Below are 19,167 nucleotides of genomic sequence, written 5' to 3' on the forward strand. Positions count from 1 at the left end.
GCGTTAACGTGGTAGATGATTATGGGCTCTGGTGACAGCTTAACACGAGGTGGGCTGTGAACTAGTCCACCTACTTTAGCAATAAATAAAAATAAATAGAATATAATAGAAATATAATAGAATTTAACAAAACAGTCATATCATTTTATAAACCTAAGTAAAATATATTTAATAATTAAAAAAGGATGTTAAATAATTTATACAATGTACAACATATATTATAACCATATTATTTATGAAATAAAAAAAGTTATAAATTACTTATAATGGGTTTTTAACAATAATTAATGATTTTTAGTATATAATCATTTTAATATTTGGAATAATACAAAAAAAGACATTTTACATAATAATATGTCTATTTATAACAATAAAACTTTCAGCTATGAATCTCAAATAGGAATCAAACCCAAAAAATGTCTATCACAAAATTTTAATGAGTTTACTTTATTATTCGGGCTTAGTATGAACATAGCTATTATAATGCAACTGAAATATTCTTAATTAAAATATTGTACATATTAACGACTAGAGTTAATGACGAAATTAACGTAAGCAATTATCCTATTTTCTTTGTTTAATTTAGTTTATTCAGCTTCCCAATCAAATGAGAGAAAAATAAGAAATTCCCTCTTTGTACAGTGGCGCCAATCTTTATAGCTTTCTGACGGAGACATTTTTGGTACACAAAGATCCTACTTTTGCCATCATTTTAATTATACTTAAAGGCGCATGTTGGTATTGATCTAATATATAATTTTAATTGTTGGCAATACTTGTTCCTATGGTAACATAGTCATTACACTGCTAATTATTGACTATTAATAACCGCAAATAATCCTGACATATACCATACACGTAACCAACAAATTGTATTGGTATAATCGTAAAGGATAACGATCAATGCGATTTCTCTAAGAGCTGAGTCATTCTCAACATATCACTGTACGAAAACTGGGAAAAAATATTCAAACACAATTAATATGGCAACAAAATTATATAATATTCAAAACTGGGTTCCATAATTACTAAACTAAAACTTTTGATTTCACAAATTAACGAGTTATTAACTAATATTCTAAGCCTACGTAAAGTCTACGGGGCAACATACGTTACGAATTAGGCCAGTCCAGCTGAACATTGTTGCCAACGCTAATAATCGAGGTTTGGTTCCGAAATACCAACACGCACTACAACACTACACAACACAATATACATACAATCCATTTGTAAATCGAATTTCAAAAATTTAAATCTTTTAGTGTAGATACATTTCGACAGAGATCATTTTGGTTTCATTGATTGCTGTTATCAATATAATTTCTATAATTTTCCTACTCTACTGCAATGTGTGACAAGGATCTTTATAAACGTATCAAGCCGCCATCTTGTCATTTCTTTTTCCTTTACAATTTGAGCGAAAAAGGTTGCATAGGTTTCGTTTGGATGATCCCAGAAATGTTATCTAAAATTGTACATAGACAACGAATATAAAAGGTAATCAGTAAGTTGATGTTGACTGCGACTCTAAGATCGATCAGTCTATGACTATCTAGATTACTGGCCTCTAGGGCTGTAATTTGTTTAAAAAAAAGGAAAATATACAACTATGTATCTTAAAATATTGTATAGTAATTATTATCTGAATAGTTGTCACGCAAAATATATATATATAATTTAATAATGTCTATAAAGAGCCTTGTTGCAATGTACTTTTCACCAATCAGTAAGTTGATATTGACTGCGACTCTAAGATTGATCAGTCAATGCCTATCTAGATTACTGGCCTCTAGGGCTGTAATTTGTTTAAAAAAAAGGAAAATATGTATATAACTATCTTAAAATATTGTATAGTTATTATTATCTGAATAGTTGTAACGCAAAAAATATATATAATTTAATAATGTCTATAAAGAGCCTTGTCGCCATGTACTTTTCAGTGGTGAGCAGTTAAAATTATATCTGTCCAAAAAAACCTATCGACTATATATTTGCCATTACAATTCTAAAATCGTTTTTATTACTAAATACACTACGAAAAATACATATTTTGTAATTCAATTTACAAATGAATTTGAAAGCTAACATGAAACATCATTCTAACGACTACGGGAAGGTCATGACTAGAGTTAGAATCTACAGTTCCAATTTGAACTCTAAATTTATATGCAATTTATTCAAACAATATTGTAATTTTTAAGCTAGAAACACACGTGATACACTGATTCAAGACCTACTACGTCTTCAAAAATACAGAGCAATTTGCAATACTCAAAAATGTCAATAATATCATAAATGTAAATATATAATTGCTTCGTTTTGTAAGTTCATATCGACGCTTGAAAGGCAAACGTGACTAAGCGACAATAACTGCTTTATACATAAATGATGGACAATACCATATTCGATGAGCAAAAAAAAAGATTTCTAGGTCTATTAAAATCATTTCAGTCCTACAGCTAGATTCGTTAAAATATAATTTTTTATCAGGTATTTCAACTTTAAATTAGTCTACTGTAAAGTTCACGCATTGTCGCTTAGTCACGTTTGCCTTTAAAGCGTCGATATTTATATGACGTAGATAATAGTGCAGAACAAAACTTTCTAATTAATTTGCTTACTATAAATTGCTACAGTAAAGTACAGAAACCTGAATCAGTATATCTGAAGTCTACTAAGATTATAGATAGACGTTAAATTTTAAATAGTTTAGCTCGAATCGTTTACAAATACATCGAAAAACGACAAGTACCCTATTTTGACACTGTCTTGTAGTTATGTAACAACCTGCCAAATTAGTTTCATGGTAATGTGATTTGTCGAATCCTTGTCTCGTTTTCAATCAGTAACGTCCAGTTTTCAGTCAGTTATGTACAAATGTATGTGCTTTTTGACTGTTTTTTTTTTATGTAAATTGTGTTGGTGTGCAATAAAGTGTATTCTCTCTCTCTCTTTCTCTCTCTAACCCCATACAATATAGCGTCTAGTTTATTGTGGCTACATTAATTATTCAACACAGTGCGTAGTTTAAGTTTCCTCCAATTCAAATGTGTCAAAACTTCAACCATTTTATTAACTTTATTACAAGACTTTCTGAATCGTCAAATGATATAGCTTATTCTTCTCATTCAATGTGTCAAAACTTCAACCATTTTACTAACTTTACAAGAATTTCTGAATCGTCAAATGATATAACTTATTCTTCTCATTCAATGTGTCAAAACTTCAACCATTTTACTAACTTTACAAGAATTTCTGAATCGTCAAATGATATAGCTTATTCTTCTCATTCAATGTGTCAAAACTTCAACCATTTTACTAACTTTACAAGAATTTCTGAATCGTCAAATGATATAGCTTATTCTTCTCATTCAATGTGTCAAAACTTCAAACATTTTACTAACTTTACAAGAATTTCTGAATCGTCAAATGATATAGCTTATTCTTCTCATTCAATGTGTCAAAACTTCAACCATTTTATTAACTTTACAAGAATTTCTGAATCGTCAAATGATATAGCTTATTCTTCTCATTCAATGTGTCAAAACTTCAACCATTTTACTAACTTTACAAGAATTTCTGAATCGTCAAATGATATAGCTTATTCTTCTCATTCAATGTGTCAAAACTTCAAACATTTTACTAACTTTACAAGAATTTCTGAATCGTCAAATGATATAGCTTATTCTTCTCATTCAATGTGTCAAAACTTCAACCATTTTACTAACTTTACAAGAATTTCTGAATCGTCAAATGATATAGCTTATTCTTCTCAGTCGTACACTCGTGGCGGAGTGGTCGTGGTTACGTATGTCTTATTGCTGGGTTTTGGCTTTTGAGAGACTTCTCCATCTCTCTCTATTTGTGACGGTACGTGTACAGTAAGGGAACACTTCGTAGATAACTTAACCAAGTCTGTCCACATTGTGGATGATTGGCCGCGGAGCGTTGACCGTCTACTCTTCCTTGAACCACTAAACGTTCCAATGAGCTTTCATTACGAATGATATGTCCAAACGTATTAAGGATTCGCAATTGCACAATCGACGAAAGCCTTTGTTTGATTTGGAGCTCTTTGAGGATGGATACATTAGTGCGGTATCGTATATATCTTATATCGTTAGTTAAATGTGAAGAGTTCGAGTGTATGAATGGCGAATTATTATCAAACCGATTATCAAATAACCTAAGTTCGTCTAAATAACAATGTCATCTTTTTTTCAATCTTCATCGACAAATCACAATTCCAGAAAAAATACGAACAATTCTCACGTTCAAAAACCACTACACTATAAATTTGTGCGTATCGACCTAATATACAATTGTAAACTCCATACATTTAGTCAAAACGTTACCGGATACCGTGTTATGAAATGAAGCATTACATACAGCGTGTTCTCTTTCGAGATACTATTGTTCATCGGGGGGTTCCCTTCTAGAAATATATTAGAGATCTAACGAACACTTATTAAATAGAATAGATGCCTCAAGAGTAGTGATCTGATGTTGTTTGTGGATATTCTGTGTGCTACGACGTAGCAGTCTATTCAGCTTGTCTATAAATCAGAAACACGATTGTTGTACGCCTATAAATTTTTCCACAAATCTCCACTAAAGCTGAATCAATTTTTACTTTTTCATTCAAAGAGATAGAACAATGTCAATGTAATTTATATTTTATTTTTTTATTTCATATGTTAATGAACGAGCTCACGGGCCACCTGATGTTAAGTGGTTACCGGAGCTCATTGACATCTACAACGTAAATGCCGCCACGCACATTGTTGACACGAGTTCTAAGGTCTCAGTATAGTACAACGACTGCCCCACCCTTCAAACCGAAATTCATTGCTTCATGTGGTGGTGCCTACCCGTGCGGACTCACAAGAATTCCTACCACCAGTAAAAATATTCGAACACGGCTCGTCGTAAGCAAACTCTTTGGTATGACTTAGCCGTGTTTTATTTTTACTATAAGGCTGAAAATCTTCAAAATTTGATAATTACTTGATATAAGAGAGAAGGAATGAGTGTTGAGATAACGGCTGATAGAAGAGAATGGAATAGGAAAATTCGCTGTGCCGACCCCACCTAGTGGAATATGATGGAGACAAAGAAGAAGATTGTAGGGAGACGAGCACACGGTCCACCTGATGGTGATGGCAATACCAAAGGCAGAGCCAAGCCCCTGCCTACCAAAAAGCCGCTATCTACCGATGTAGACTGTATATATTTAAAAGATGACATAATGTAACATTTCATAACACGAAATGACGTAAAATACCCGATATTTAACACACACACACACACACAATCACGACACTAATAAATATATATATTATTATAAATATATTTTTTATAATTTTCAATAAAAATTTATTGCTGTTTTCTGTCTTACAGATGAACGTAGAGGTCTATATATGTACATCTCACTAATCCTTTTATTTTAATTGTACTCTCATTTCATTATATTGAACCATAGGAGACAATTCGCAAAGCTGCCATGTTTTTTTTTTTTATGAAACCTTTCCATTAAATTACCCCCTTACAATGTATGAAACATTTTTTGTTGTAAAATGACAATATGACGTGTTCATTTAAATCTATACGGATAAAACATCTACAATAAACTCTATACGATTAAATATAATATTAATATTGTTATTTCAACATATTAAATTCAGTTCCTTTTTTTACACAAAAACATTCATTTTCAATCTGCACGTACCAATTTTCAATGTTATTTTTGACAATATTACATTCACTTTTAATATTGAAACATGACTGGCGCGGCGGTTTCTGCCGCGTTCAATTCGTAATTCGAAGAAATTGTGAATAAATAAATACAGTTCCTTACGTAAGGATCGGATCCATAAATAATTACCACTGCAACTTATAGAAATAGGGTTGCTTAATATGAACGCACGATATTTATTCAAATCTGTTTACATATTTGAATTAAGTAAAAAGGAACTGAATTTAAATAAAAATTAAAAACACTCCAAAATATTCAATGTATACATACATACATACGTACTACAATATATAATTTATTATTGCTCTTATGGATTCCACGATGCGGAAGACATCCTTACTAAGCATAAAAATGTTTCTGAGGCCTCGTTTTTTGTACAATACTAATTGTTACATCTAAATCTAAACGTATTGGTAACGTGAAAAACGTATTTATCATTTTCAATAAACTCAACATGAAAGAACAAGAAAAACAAAAAAACAAGCATTGGTCATGTGGACTTTAATTCTTAACACGTTCACTGCGTTATGTGTTAGTAGGTATTAAGTAATGTCCTCACACAACTTTAGGCTTTAAGGCGGTTGGCGATGGTGGTTGTGAGTGGTAGTTATGACGTTTTGAAATCTGAGCCTCGATAACCAATTAACAACGGATGAGACGTGAGTTCATTAACCCGTGTGTGAAGTATAAATTTTATTTTATTTTCGTCTTTTCGCATTAAGTGTACAATTTCCAAAAATATTCGAAATTGAGTTAATATGCAGAATCATTTGGTATCACCAGTATTTTACTCATAAATACAGTCAAAAGAGCGTTTTAAGCGTATTTTAATTTTAGTTTTTTGTTTTTTTTTAGTTTACCTATATTTTGACTACTATTAACAAAATTAATACATAATTTTATCTTACTTTAAAAGACAGATAATGTAATTGGTAAAAACTACAAAATGAATGTTGCAAAGATGATTAATATTAAAAATATTAAAACACTCTCCTGTAAAGTCTAGTAAGTTTTGAGATTATACAGTTCTAATGTGAGAAGACGAATTGTATAATGTGTTAAGTGCAATTATTACAAGGGTTACAAGGTACGCGGCACCGACGACTTATCCAAACCAAATCCTTCTCAACAATGACTACCTTGACTATCCATGACTTGACTATCCTTGACTTCACTATCCATGACTTGACTGCCAATGACAACCAATAATTGCCTTGGATGTTTGACGACAAACAATCGATCATAAAACTAAAAGTCAATTTAGACTACAGGGATTGGATTAGTTCCCCGATAACCCTCATAGCAGTACCGGGGCAAGGAACGTTTTAAATATGATAATGGAATAAAATTACCCATGCACTGATTGACGGTAGGACACATAGCAGCGAATGTGTTAAGGCTACCGTATTAATGACGTCATTGACCTACGATTTTTTTTATTTTTTGCTTAGATCGTATTTATATATAAAAAAACAGTTCAAGATCATCAATATTCCCACAGCGATCTGTGGCTTGCGAATCTAACAAGAATCAGGTACGTTATTTTAAGTTCAATTACATTTTATTTTTTGTTTTAGTATTATGCATGAATATCGACGGTCCATTCGTACAAAGAAAATTTATAAATAAATATTCACCGACATTTGAGTATTATGCAAACTAATTGCGCGGTTACTAATAATGACGGAAGAAAGTGAAATAGTTGTAACTGAAAAAGCCAACTTTACACCAGTGTGCTTATTGCGAGTTTTTTATTCAAATTTGTATGGAGTTGGAACTTTTGCCTGCGTTTGCCGCTAGGGGCGCTGTTCCAACTTCATACAAATTGGTGTTAACTTTTACGCTATCGAGAACGTTAAAAAACTCGCACTAAGCACACAGAGCATTAAAACTATTTCAAAAATTCATGTCATATAATATATAGAGTATATAGATAGTATATTTATATTGTAGAAATTGAAAATTGGTATGGTGTGGTATCTAAAGCCTTTCTGATTATATTAATATAAATACATAGATTTATGGCTTTGGTATAATGTTGGCTTTTTCAAGTTACGACATTTTCGCTTCCTTCCGTCGATATGAACAAACACTTTGCTCGTCTGTGACCACATAAATTGTGAACTATTGGAAACATCGGAAATTATATAATGACAATAAAAAAAACACGAGATTAAACCATAAAAGTAATCTTAATTATGTCTACGGCTCGCTTCAATCTAAAAAAATATTATGTTGTAAATTTTAAAGTTTAAATATAAACACATAATTTAGTGTTGTTTTTTTAAACACCCTTTTCGTCAAGGAAATAGTATCGTGAATTGTCATCTTCAATTTTATATATAGAGTGAATCAATTTTAAAAATAAAAATACTTAAACTCTTCTTTTTAAACGTATGGACCGTCGATAAATGATAACTATTAAAATAACTTGAACATTATGTAAACGCCTAGATAAAACTCAAACATTTAATCACAGAACAAAACAAAAACAAAAAAAAACACATAACCTTTATCAAATCACATTTTCCTACCGCATTTCACGAATAATATTAACGAATAACATAATAAATAACTCTCTCGTAAAATATTTTTAAGTACAACTTCAATTAAAATCTAAAATTAAGTCTGATACTAAGGCATGACTATTAAGTTCAAAAATTATCTCAATCACTTTTCGTACTAACACTAAATACGGTAATTGGCCCTTACTGACATCTATCCTACTCTCGCAATACGGGGTGCGAGCGGGATGAAACACTATGTAGAATCTAAGTAGCTTTTATTACACCGCAACATCGAATAAAGAAAACTATCCACAGATAATAAATTTTACTTCGATACCTACACATTAACTTTTTTAAGCCAATAACATTTGTCATAAGCCGTGACGTAACCAATCGCGAATTGAAATCGACCAATGAGGCTCAACGCATCATTCTGTCATTCTTAATTTGCTGTCAAATGTTATGAATTTATGAAAAGCCATAGAGTCGAGATCAAAAACTTAATTATTTTTTGGAAGCGGCCGACATTTTGACAAACTGCTTCGCGATTGAAGTACGTAGAAGGACGGTATCGATCCGTGCGAATTCAATTTACCTCATTATTTTTACTATTACATTATTTTTTACGTGTCTTGTATTTATAGCAAATTTCGGTTTACATGTTCTTCGCAAAAATCCCTTTGACATTCCATCAGAATTCCAAAGACAATCAATCACTGAATAATTTTTTTACATTGCCACCAATTATTATTCTGTGGATAATTTTCTTTAAATTGGTCGTATAGTAAATTAATTTTGTCAATTAAAAAGGGGTCTTATTTCGTAGGCCTTAAAGTTTAACTACGATAAACATTCTACAGGAAGGTTCTAAACGACGATTTAACTTTATATATAGGAATCATTTAGAGGTAGAGGGTTGTGGCATATTCGTTGAAGGTCAGGCACCTACATTAACAGCTAAGTTAATTCAATTCAATACTTCTCAACGAGAATTACGCGTGAGGTTTTTTTTTGTCATACGCTTGTTTATCACATAATACACTCGTGGTCATATAGTCGTTTTTTTTTAATTCTCTCTTTCCCTTATTGTATAATCTGTAAAATTAAAGACACTGTCTTATCAATTTTATTCCTGTTTTAAAAATTATAAATGCATAAAATTTTATAGAACACATAAATGGCCACTCGAATCATCATTCAGATTATGGCAACACCGATAAATAAAATAACGAATCCTTTATACTCGGTACGTAATTTTTAGACTCTCGTTTTTTTTCATATGCGCTCAAAAACTTTTCGGTAGACTCAAATAATAATATTTTTTTTAAATTTATATATTAAATCTGAAGAACACTTCTGTTGACTAATAAATAACATATGCACCAAATTTTAATATTGCTCATACATTTCACTAGGCGATTTTTTTTCTCTGTAAATACAATCTCAATTTAACAAAAAAAAAATTATTTTTTATAACCGTACAACTTCTGAAAATATATCACAATGACTATCTCGTCGATTTTAATTTATTAGAAAAACTGAAACTTGAAAAATGTAAATCATTGAGGCTTCGTCGCCTGTCACGGGAGGTCGCGAGTCGCGGCTTGCGACGGTATCCGTTTGGAGAATGACGCACGCTCACGGCGAGGAGTGCTGGTGTCTACGCTTCCTGCGGAAGACAAGGGCGAAAATGCTACGGAGCCGGCGCCACCTTCGCCGCCCACCCCCCGTGGTCGACACCCCGCCCATTATTGACGACTGAAACACAAAACGACATTATAAAATTAATCTCAGACATCAAACCACGACGAAATGACCGGTGGTAGGGCGTATCGTTGGCGATGGCCAAGTGGATGGTACAAGACCGCGCGGGAGGTCACCGATGCGATAAACCGACTAACTTACAACTACAGTGGGAGGTCCCCTAAATTAGTGCAGTAATATGGCCTCGAGCAGGGAGACATGGAGGTAGAACCTCTTGTGTGTGCGGACGCACGGGTAGGTACCACCACCCTGCCTATTTCTGCCGTGAAGCAGTAATGCGTTTCGATTTGACGAGTGGGGCAGCCGTGACCTCATATCTTAAGTTGAGTGGCGGCATTTACGTTGCAAATGTCTATGGGCTCCGGTAACCACTTAACACCAGGTGGACTGTGAGCTCGTCCAACCATCTATACAATAAAAAATAAAAGATGGCGGGACATCGTGAGACGCATGAAGTCTGCCCTCTCCAGCACTACATGACAACCACGACCACTCTACCAAGAGTAACACGGTTGAGAAGAATAAGAAGGGCGAATTGTAAGCCGCACCGGCAGGTACCACTTGTCCCGCCCACATATTTCTACTGTGAAGCAATAATGCGGTTTGCAGGTTGCCAGCTATATATTGTTAAACTATACCAGAAATTCTATACACTTGAGGAGTTGTCCACGTTGTGATATCGATGTACAGCATTTAGCATCAGTTGGGCATGATGAGCACCCATAATGTTATAAATAAATAAAAAGCTGGTGCGCGTTCTGTCCTAAATTGACAGCGCTACACCAAATTCAAATTCAAATTCAAAATCACTTATTTCAACTTAGATGTCAGTATAACACAATTGTTGAATGTCAAAATATAAATAACAATGTTAACTCTACCACCGGTTCCAAAAAAAGCCACAGTCCTGAGAAGAACCGGCGAAACAAACTCAGCGGGCTTTTTTTTTGTTTTTTCTCAAATATTTTAGTTTTTTTAAAAATAAGTAACAATATTTGCAATAAACGAAAAAACAAGTCAAAAAACACAATTACAAAATAATAATAATAATGAAAAATAAAAAGGCCAGGATCGAACGCCTCATTCCGACGTAGTGCCATCTAGTAGATAATCCTTAACTTTATAATATGCCTTGTTGTACAAACGTTCCTTGACAGTTTTCTTAAATCTATGAACAGGTAGTAATTGAACCAATAACCTTTCCTTTGAACTTCCAAAAACAATTGTACAAGTGCTCGATCGATTGCATTTTTCTAATTTACAATAAACAACAAAGTCTTATCGTCGCGAAAGTATATTCGTTTCTTTGCACTGCTTTCATGTGAAGCGGCGAGATTCAACTAGTTTATTTATCTCAAAACGCATCCTATTTTGCACATTTTTTTAATAAATGTCTTTTGGATTTTTTTTACAATTTATAGACAGCGTACCTTGAACGCTTCTTATCACTTCTAACGCAAATAATTAGCAGTAGATAAAGACATCACCATTAAACATGGAAATACATATCCATCCAGGCGACAGGGCAAAGCAAAGCCGCCGTCGCCCAAAACATGTCTTGTCGGATCCCCCGGATTCACTCTCGGTGCTTTTAAGTTCTTCAAGCACCGACCACGGTTCTTATCGAACTCGTCGATAGACATAGACATAGACACAACCTGAGTTTCTCGTCGGATCTTCTCAGTGGGTCGCGATTCCGATCCGGTAGTAGACTCAGCGAAGCACTACTCTTGTTAGGGCTAGTGTTAGCAATTCTCACAGTTTGATCCCGTGAGCTCACCTATCAGTCAGCGCGAAATTGGAATAGCCTCTTAGGCTACCAACGATTAGGTGGAGAAAAAAAAACATGGAAATGCTACTTTGCGGGTTTGATTTTATTTTTTGTAAATTTTACAGATTTGGTCGTATGACAAGATGCATGAATGGTGAAAATCGCATGAGAAGAAACTGGATCATCTTCACGAATAGTAAAATAATTTATCATTATCACTGTTTTTTTTATGATTGAATGTTTACGGGTGGTCCGGAGGCTTTTCCTGTTTCCCCAGGACAGGTGGGCGAGCAAAGGCTCAGCCAGGAGGGGTGGAATTTGCTAACGGCTGCCCTAGCGCCTCCGAAGGAGACCTAACGGCTCAAGAGCAGCTACTTCGCGAATGAATGGGACTTGTCACTATGTATAACTAGCGACTATGTGTAGCCCAGCCGATCTTTAGTTTGACTTTGATCCGATCGTTACCAAACTAAACTTAAAAAAATCTAAAATAATCATCTAAGGCAGGCGTTTCGGGCTCTATAAGGAACATACACATTACACACATCTACTTTTATATATGAATGTATATAGAAGACTAAGGATTTCTAACGGACGAACGAAAATATGAAATGATAGCTTTTGCCCACGACTTTGTCCGCGTGGAATAGTTACTTTGGCATAACGCTAAATTTTGCCCGTGACTTCATTTACGTAGAAAGTGAAAATATTTTTTTTATCCAAAATCACGCTTTTTCACCGACTGCAAAATAGGAGGCTATCAATTAGACCACCATTTTTTATTAATGTATATTCATCGATTTCTCGAGAATGCTTGAACCGATTCTGATAATTCCTACATTATTTTAGCGAAACTTTAACCGTTTCCGGAAGCTCTCAAAAGGGAAAAAACCCCAGTTTTGAAACATTATTTATTAGTGCTACGTTTGTATTGGTCTTTGCGTTATGTTATATAGCCTTCCTCAATAAATGGGCTATCTAACAGTGAAAGAATTTTTCGAGAAAATTCGAGAAGATTTCGAAAGAAATCGGACCAGTAGTTCCTGAGATTGACGCGTTCAAACAAACAAACAAACTCTTCAGCTTTATAATATTATAGTATAGATGACAAAATTCTCAACACGCTGCCATGGCAACGAGCCGTGACATTCGAATTATTGATGTATCCGTGTTTATTTTCAGCGGCAATGTACACAGCGCGATATACGAATTGCCGGCAACCGTAACAAATCCAGTCTCGTCTGTTTTGCAACTGAATCAATAAAGTCGTTCCAGTTCGGAGCGATTAGGAGAAAAATTAAAACGTTCGTTATTTTCTAGAATTTATTTTAAATATATATGTTTTTTTATTTTTATTGCCATTGTAGGCAGACGAGCATACGGCCCACCTGATGGTAAGTGGTCGCCGTCGATAAATCGAACAGTGCTGATTTTCAGTCACCCCCACTTCCCTTTGGTTCACTGCGGGAATCAAGGCTAGGTACGGTAAGGGGACTCACGAAATCGAGCATGGCTATAAAATTCCTAACCTTTAAATTCGCATTACAAAATTATACATTACGGATGTTTTTATTGCCCTTGTAGGCAAACGAGCATACGGCCCACTTAATGCTGAGTGGTTACCGTCGCCCATGGACGTCAGCAATGCCAGGGGCAGAGCCAAGCCGCTGCCTAACGCTTAATACTCTCCACAAGCCTCTTTTAAAGAAGGACATGTCATAGCGCTCGGAAAACACCGTGGAGGGGAGTTCATTCCAAAGCCGGATGGTACGTGGCAGAAAAGATCTTTGGAAACGCACTGTCGATGAACGCAGTGGTTCCATATGTATGAACTCTGCTCCGATGGCGGGAGGTGCGATGATAAAAAGAAGATGAGGCGATCATCTCGAATAATTCCTCAGAGCATTCCCCATGGACCATACGGTATAAAACACAGCTGTACTATATGTACACTAGCTGTACTTGCCCGCTCCGCTGGGCATTTAAAATTAACATTATTATTTATTGTCATTATTATTAAGGAGTCCAACATTCATATAAATATTAGCCTATCCATTATGTACATGTATTTTCGACATGGATACCAAGTTTCAAATCAACCGGATGCATGGTTCAGTAGTTATAACGGAACATCTGTAAAAACCACTTTATTTATATATTAGTATAGATAGATATAGATACATATAATATATAGAGGTGTGTAAAGCTAGCGACATTTCGCTTAATACGCGACATCAGCGTAAATTTATCTTTGCAATTAAAGGTCCGTTTTATTTGGTATTAGCATCAACAACTCGGTGTTTTTAATTGAACTTCGATTAAGCTTAACACATTCAAATATCTCTTTTGTTATGATAGTTTTTCTAAATTTTAATCTTTAAATGGTTTAAAGACTAAAATTTGCAAAAATGTCGCTTGAATCAAATAGCCTTTCACCCCTCGATATTTATCATGTTTTCGAATACCTCCCTCAGTTTTATTCTAGCTTCTATTCTAAAAACATCGAACTATTGATGGTAATCCCAACTAAAACGCACCTTTAATTACAAAGAAAAATGTCGCGTATTAAGCTAAATGTCGCTTAAACCAAATAGTCTTCAGCCCTCGATATAATAAAGAAAACACGAGATAAATTTCACCATTGTCACCCAACGAGTTAATTATCGATTCACATTACCGATCCTGCGGACCGAATTGTAAACAGTCGACGTCGCCCAAAACACGTCATTTCGGATCCTCTTGATCCAATAACGGTGCTTTTAGGTACCTCAAGCACTGAGTAAACTAACCCATAGACATAGCCCACTGAGTTTCTCGCCGGATCTTCTCAGTGGGTCGCGTTTCCGATACGATGGTAGATTCTGCAAAGCACGGCTCTTGCTAGGGTTAGTGTTATCAACGTCGTCAGGTTTGAGCCCCGTGAACTCACCTAGTTGTTAGGGTTACGCTGAAATGGCCTCTCAAGGCCAACAGATTAGGTACGAAAAAAAAAAAGGATTCACCTGTCTCTGTCTCTCTAGGCGCCGTATCTCTCGGACGAGTGCGTGGAATGCGTCATCGACGAAGTGCCTTAGCGCCGCCGAAGTCTCGTAGAACGGACACCCCAGCTGTGTGGCCAGCTCCTTGCCTTCCTCGGTCGTTACCTTAACATAAACAATTTGTTTTTTGCCCGTGCTTTTTTTAAGGGACTTTATGACCTGGTAACTAAGACCTTTAGGTCGTGTTTTATTTTAATTTATATTCTTATTTTTATGAAAAATGATAATATGGAGTGAAATTAAATGAAATGAAAATTATTAGTTTGAGCCATTAATCAATTGAAATTAAATGAAATAAGACGAGACGATATGGGATGAAATGTAATCTCAGTAAAATGGTGGTCATTTACTGAGATTTTTTCAGTGGACTTTTTGTTACGTCCAGCAGCTTTGTTTCATTTTCCCACATTCGTGCACTTTCACAGCTACTAAACAGTTAATAAACCACCGTTATTACACATTGAAACCTGAAGAAACACTAAATAGACAAAACAAAACAAATCACACAACTTCACTCCTCGCGTTCCCGCCAAAAAGTCTCTGTACGTGCTAGGTGCAATATTATTCCTAAATAATTGCCAACATTAAAATTACTTTTACGGTCTCTTTCTTACGTTTCAATACCGATATCGATAGTATATCAAGGTTTGAAAGGCAATTCAGTTTCAGCGACATTTTTTGAACTTTACAGGAGAGCCATTTAAAAAACGAAAATTTTGAAAAAAAACTAAAAAAAACAACTTCGTCAACTATCTGAATGGAGTAAACTTAACACGTTGGCTGCGGCCAGTAAAATCATAAACCTTCAATGGGGTCGTTGGCGGGTCGATGCGGCCCCAACGATATTCCCACCAGTGCCTGGTAGGTCTTTCTCAACCCACCAGCACTAAGGTAGATTAAAATGCTATAAACTTTGTGTAAACATACTGTATACAATTTGTAGTATATAGTTGTCGAATTCTAACAAAAACTTGAAATAATCGGTCCGCACTAGCTGAAAGTACCGCGGAATTCAAGATGGGCCTGTTCCGCAATGAAGGGGTTAAATAAAGTTCAATTAAAAACATCCAATTTTTTTTGCTAATACCAAATGAAACGAATCTTTAATTACTAAAATAAATGTCGCGTATTAAGCGAAAAAAAACAACGTTTTACAAAGTTTCTACGTACATAATATACGTGGGTAATACGTGGATAATACATGGATAATACGTGGATAATACGTAGATAATACGTGGATAATACGTGGACAATACGTGGATAATACATGAATAACACGTGGATAATACGTGGATAATACGTGGATAATACGTGGATAATACGCGGATAATACGTGAATAATACGTGTATAATACGTGGATATTTAATATTCACCTGTCTAAGTCTCGGAGCTAGGTCAAGTTTGTTTCCAACCAGCACGAGTGGGAGCCTCTCGGAGGGACGCGCCTGCGCCAGCAGCCTCCTGTACTCGGCGGCAGCGCGGAACGATCGCCGGTCCGTCACCGAGTAGCACAGCACAAAGCCTTCCCCGCAACGCATGTACTGCTCCCGCATCGCAGTGAACTCCACCTGGGTTTTTAATACGCTTTTATTGGCTTTTTTTTATTGCTTAGATGGGTGGACGAGCTCACAGCCCACCTGGTGTTAAGTGGTTACTGGAGCCCATGGACATCCGCAACGTAAATGCGCCACCCACCTTGAGATATAAGTTCTAAGGTCTCAGTATAGTTACAACGGCTACCCCACCCTTCAAACCGAAACGCATTACTTCTTCACGGCAGAAATAGGCAGCGCGGTGGTACCTACCCGTGCGGACTTATAAGACGTCCTGCCACCAGTAACTATGCAAATTGTAAATTTGCAGGTTTGATTTTTATTACACGATGTTATTCGTCCACTGAGGAAGTAAATTGTGAACATTTGTTAAATATGTAATATATTTCAATAGGAAAATTCGCACTTGCCTGCGGTATTCAAACACTGTTGCATTGCTAGATAGGAATGCACCATACGTCTTATGCTTTAAGCCACGCCGACTTCGAAATTTATATATTTTGATATTATTACATTATTCTATATTATAATATTCTTATGTTTAAATATCATTATTTATAGATACAAATACAGAGATACAAATGAGATATTGATATATTGTTTCAAAGCAATTCTTAGTGTCGTGGTAAAAGAAAAGTAATTAAACTATGTCATAATATGTGTTTGGTAATAGAAATTGTAATTACCTGACCAGCTGTATCCAGAATGTCCAGCAGTGCTGGTTCTCCATCAATTACTGCTTGTTGTTGATAGGAGTCCTCTGAGAATCACAGTAATATTTAAAATTATTTTAAATAACAATTTTACAGTGTTACAAAACTTTTACAGTGTAAGCCCTATACAACAACACTGAATGGACTGCAACAGTAATTTTGTGACATTTTTTACCTACTGGCATTTATATCTTGCAATATTGAGGCATCTTGGTGATAAAAGAAGTACATTCCCAATAATTTAGCTGCTTCCAAAACTTCTATAATTACTTTATTTTAATTACTAATTTTGTGGTTATTGAAAATGGGTATAATTCTATAGAGACTGTTTCATTATATGGAAGGCCAGCTTAACCAACCAAAGCCAAGTGGTTTCAACATTTTATGAATTTGTCATTAAATTGAGTGACATTACATAGAGTTTACACTGTATAGTTTTTCCAGTAGATACACAAAACATATTCAGTGACAAAAAAATTTTAGTAGCATGAGTATTATTATAAAATGTATTTATCTATTGATGTCGCTGTGCACAGTACTTTGATTCGTTTTTTTAACAGTGTATTCAACTTAAAATATTTAAGGTGCTCATTATCCTTTCTACTCCTTTTTTTTCATATAAAATTACAATTTCTATTATAGTTGTATGTATTTAATATATTATGTATGATGTCTTTGTGTGTATTATCTATATGTGTATTATTGAAACTTAAATTTAAGTACTCAAAACTACGGTCGAATGTCTTACGACAGCGTACTGTATAGAATAAAAATCATCTCAATTTCCCATAGTACACATAATTTTAGTTTGAGGCCAGATGTCTGGATGTCTCGTTCTCTATTATTATTACTATTATAACAGAGGATAATTAAATAGAGTGTCTAACATTTTCACTTTAAGTCTGAAATTAAAAAAATGAACATTTGGCATTTTTTTAAGTTTAGTACGAATTAAACTATCTCTCCCAGTGAAATTTGTTCATGTTCTCTGTTTAAAATAAGGGCAACCAAATATTACACTAGTGTTCTAGTATATTATTAAAATAGTTGAAAATCAACTTGAATGGTGAGATACTGAAGTGATTGGTGCTATGACATATGCCACATACAGAAAATGTATTGAGGTGGTATGACATAAGCTAACATGCTGTCTATTATTGCAATGAAACAATCATGCATTCCAGTTCAAATGGTAGATGGCCTCTAAATGGTGCATAAAGAATAGTCAATATAACATGGTAGCTACATTAATATGGGGCTGTATTTCATACTATGTAAACACGCATCAACTCATTGACGGCAAGGAAAAACTATTTTTTTACATAATAATTAAAGTTTTTGCTGGCCTTTATCTGGAATAAATTTTTTTAGCAATCACATTACATAGTAACCTTATATTAATAAGTATATTAACAATAGAGACTGGTGACTGTTTAATTTGCAATTTCTTAAACTGATCACTAAAGCCCTTGAATTTTTTTGTTATTTAATGGATATTGATTATTTTTGTTATTTTCGCTAATACCTATGGTTGGGTCATGGTAGTCCAAAAAACTGTGGCTGACGAACTGGAGTGTGACCGCAGACTTGCCGACCCCGCCGTCGCCCAGTACCACGATCTTGTATACGCGCAACCCTCGCGACGTGCCCGCAGCCTCGCCCGCCATACCGCCGCATGCCTGCTCCTCCGAACCGCGCCCGCCCCTACTCCCCACGCAACGCCATCGCACACCGCATAGAGCAGCCCGCGATACAACTAACGCTCTGAAGCTTAGCTATTCGACCAGCAGCCCACGGAACAAATACACTTTCATTCACCACAACGCATTTTGTTTAATTTTGTTACTAGTCATTTATCACGACAAAACCGACAGCTGATTGAAAATTGGGAGCAATTGACTTTGACAAATTTACAATTGACATTTAATTGTCATTGTTTTTTATCTCTGATTGTCATTGATTGACATGAATGATTAATGATTTTTTGTTTTTTTTCTATAGGATTTGAAAATGACGGCTTAAATATTTTCATCATATAACAATGCCGAAACTCTAAACTCTTAAT

The 19,167-nt window shown here is 34.8% G+C and overlaps 1 protein-coding gene across 1 annotated transcript; it reads right to left on the reverse strand.

Moving 5' to 3' along the window:
* Positions 1-96: 96 nt before the first annotated feature.
* LOC101739347 (GTP-binding protein Rit2) lies at positions 97-19,018 on the reverse strand. Its single transcript, XM_038017835.2, has 5 exons — positions 18,628-19,018; positions 17,076-17,149; positions 16,210-16,404; positions 14,800-14,940; positions 97-10,020 (listed from the first exon to the last, which is right to left on the reverse strand). The coding sequence occupies exons 1-5, from the start codon at positions 18,767-18,769 to the stop codon at positions 9,901-9,903; spliced, it is 672 nt and encodes a 223-aa protein (XP_037873763.1). The 5' UTR covers positions 18,770-19,018; the 3' UTR covers positions 97-9,900.
* Positions 19,019-19,167: the final 149 nt, after the last annotated feature.

This window comes from Bombyx mori, chromosome 19, assembly GCF_030269925.1.
Source record: "Bombyx mori chromosome 19, ASM3026992v2".
Classification (NCBI taxonomy): Eukaryota; Metazoa; Arthropoda; class Insecta; order Lepidoptera; family Bombycidae; genus Bombyx; species Bombyx mori.

What these genes read in the sequence shown, in the direction of transcription:
- LOC101739347 (XM_038017835.2), bottom strand. Translation starts at nt 18,769, where the DNA reads ATGGCGGGCGAGGCTGCGGGCACGTCGCGAGGGTTGCGCGTATACAAG. An exon ending in CTACCATGACCCAACCATAG is followed by an intron (nt 17,150 to 18,627) that starts GTATTAGCGAAA and finishes TGTGATTCTCAG; the next exon opens with AGGACTCCTATCAACAACAA. An exon ending in GCCTAGAGAGACAGAGACAG is followed by an intron (nt 10,021 to 14,799) that starts GTGAATCCTTTT and finishes TTTGTGTTTCAG; the next exon opens with TCGTCAATAATGGGCGGGGT.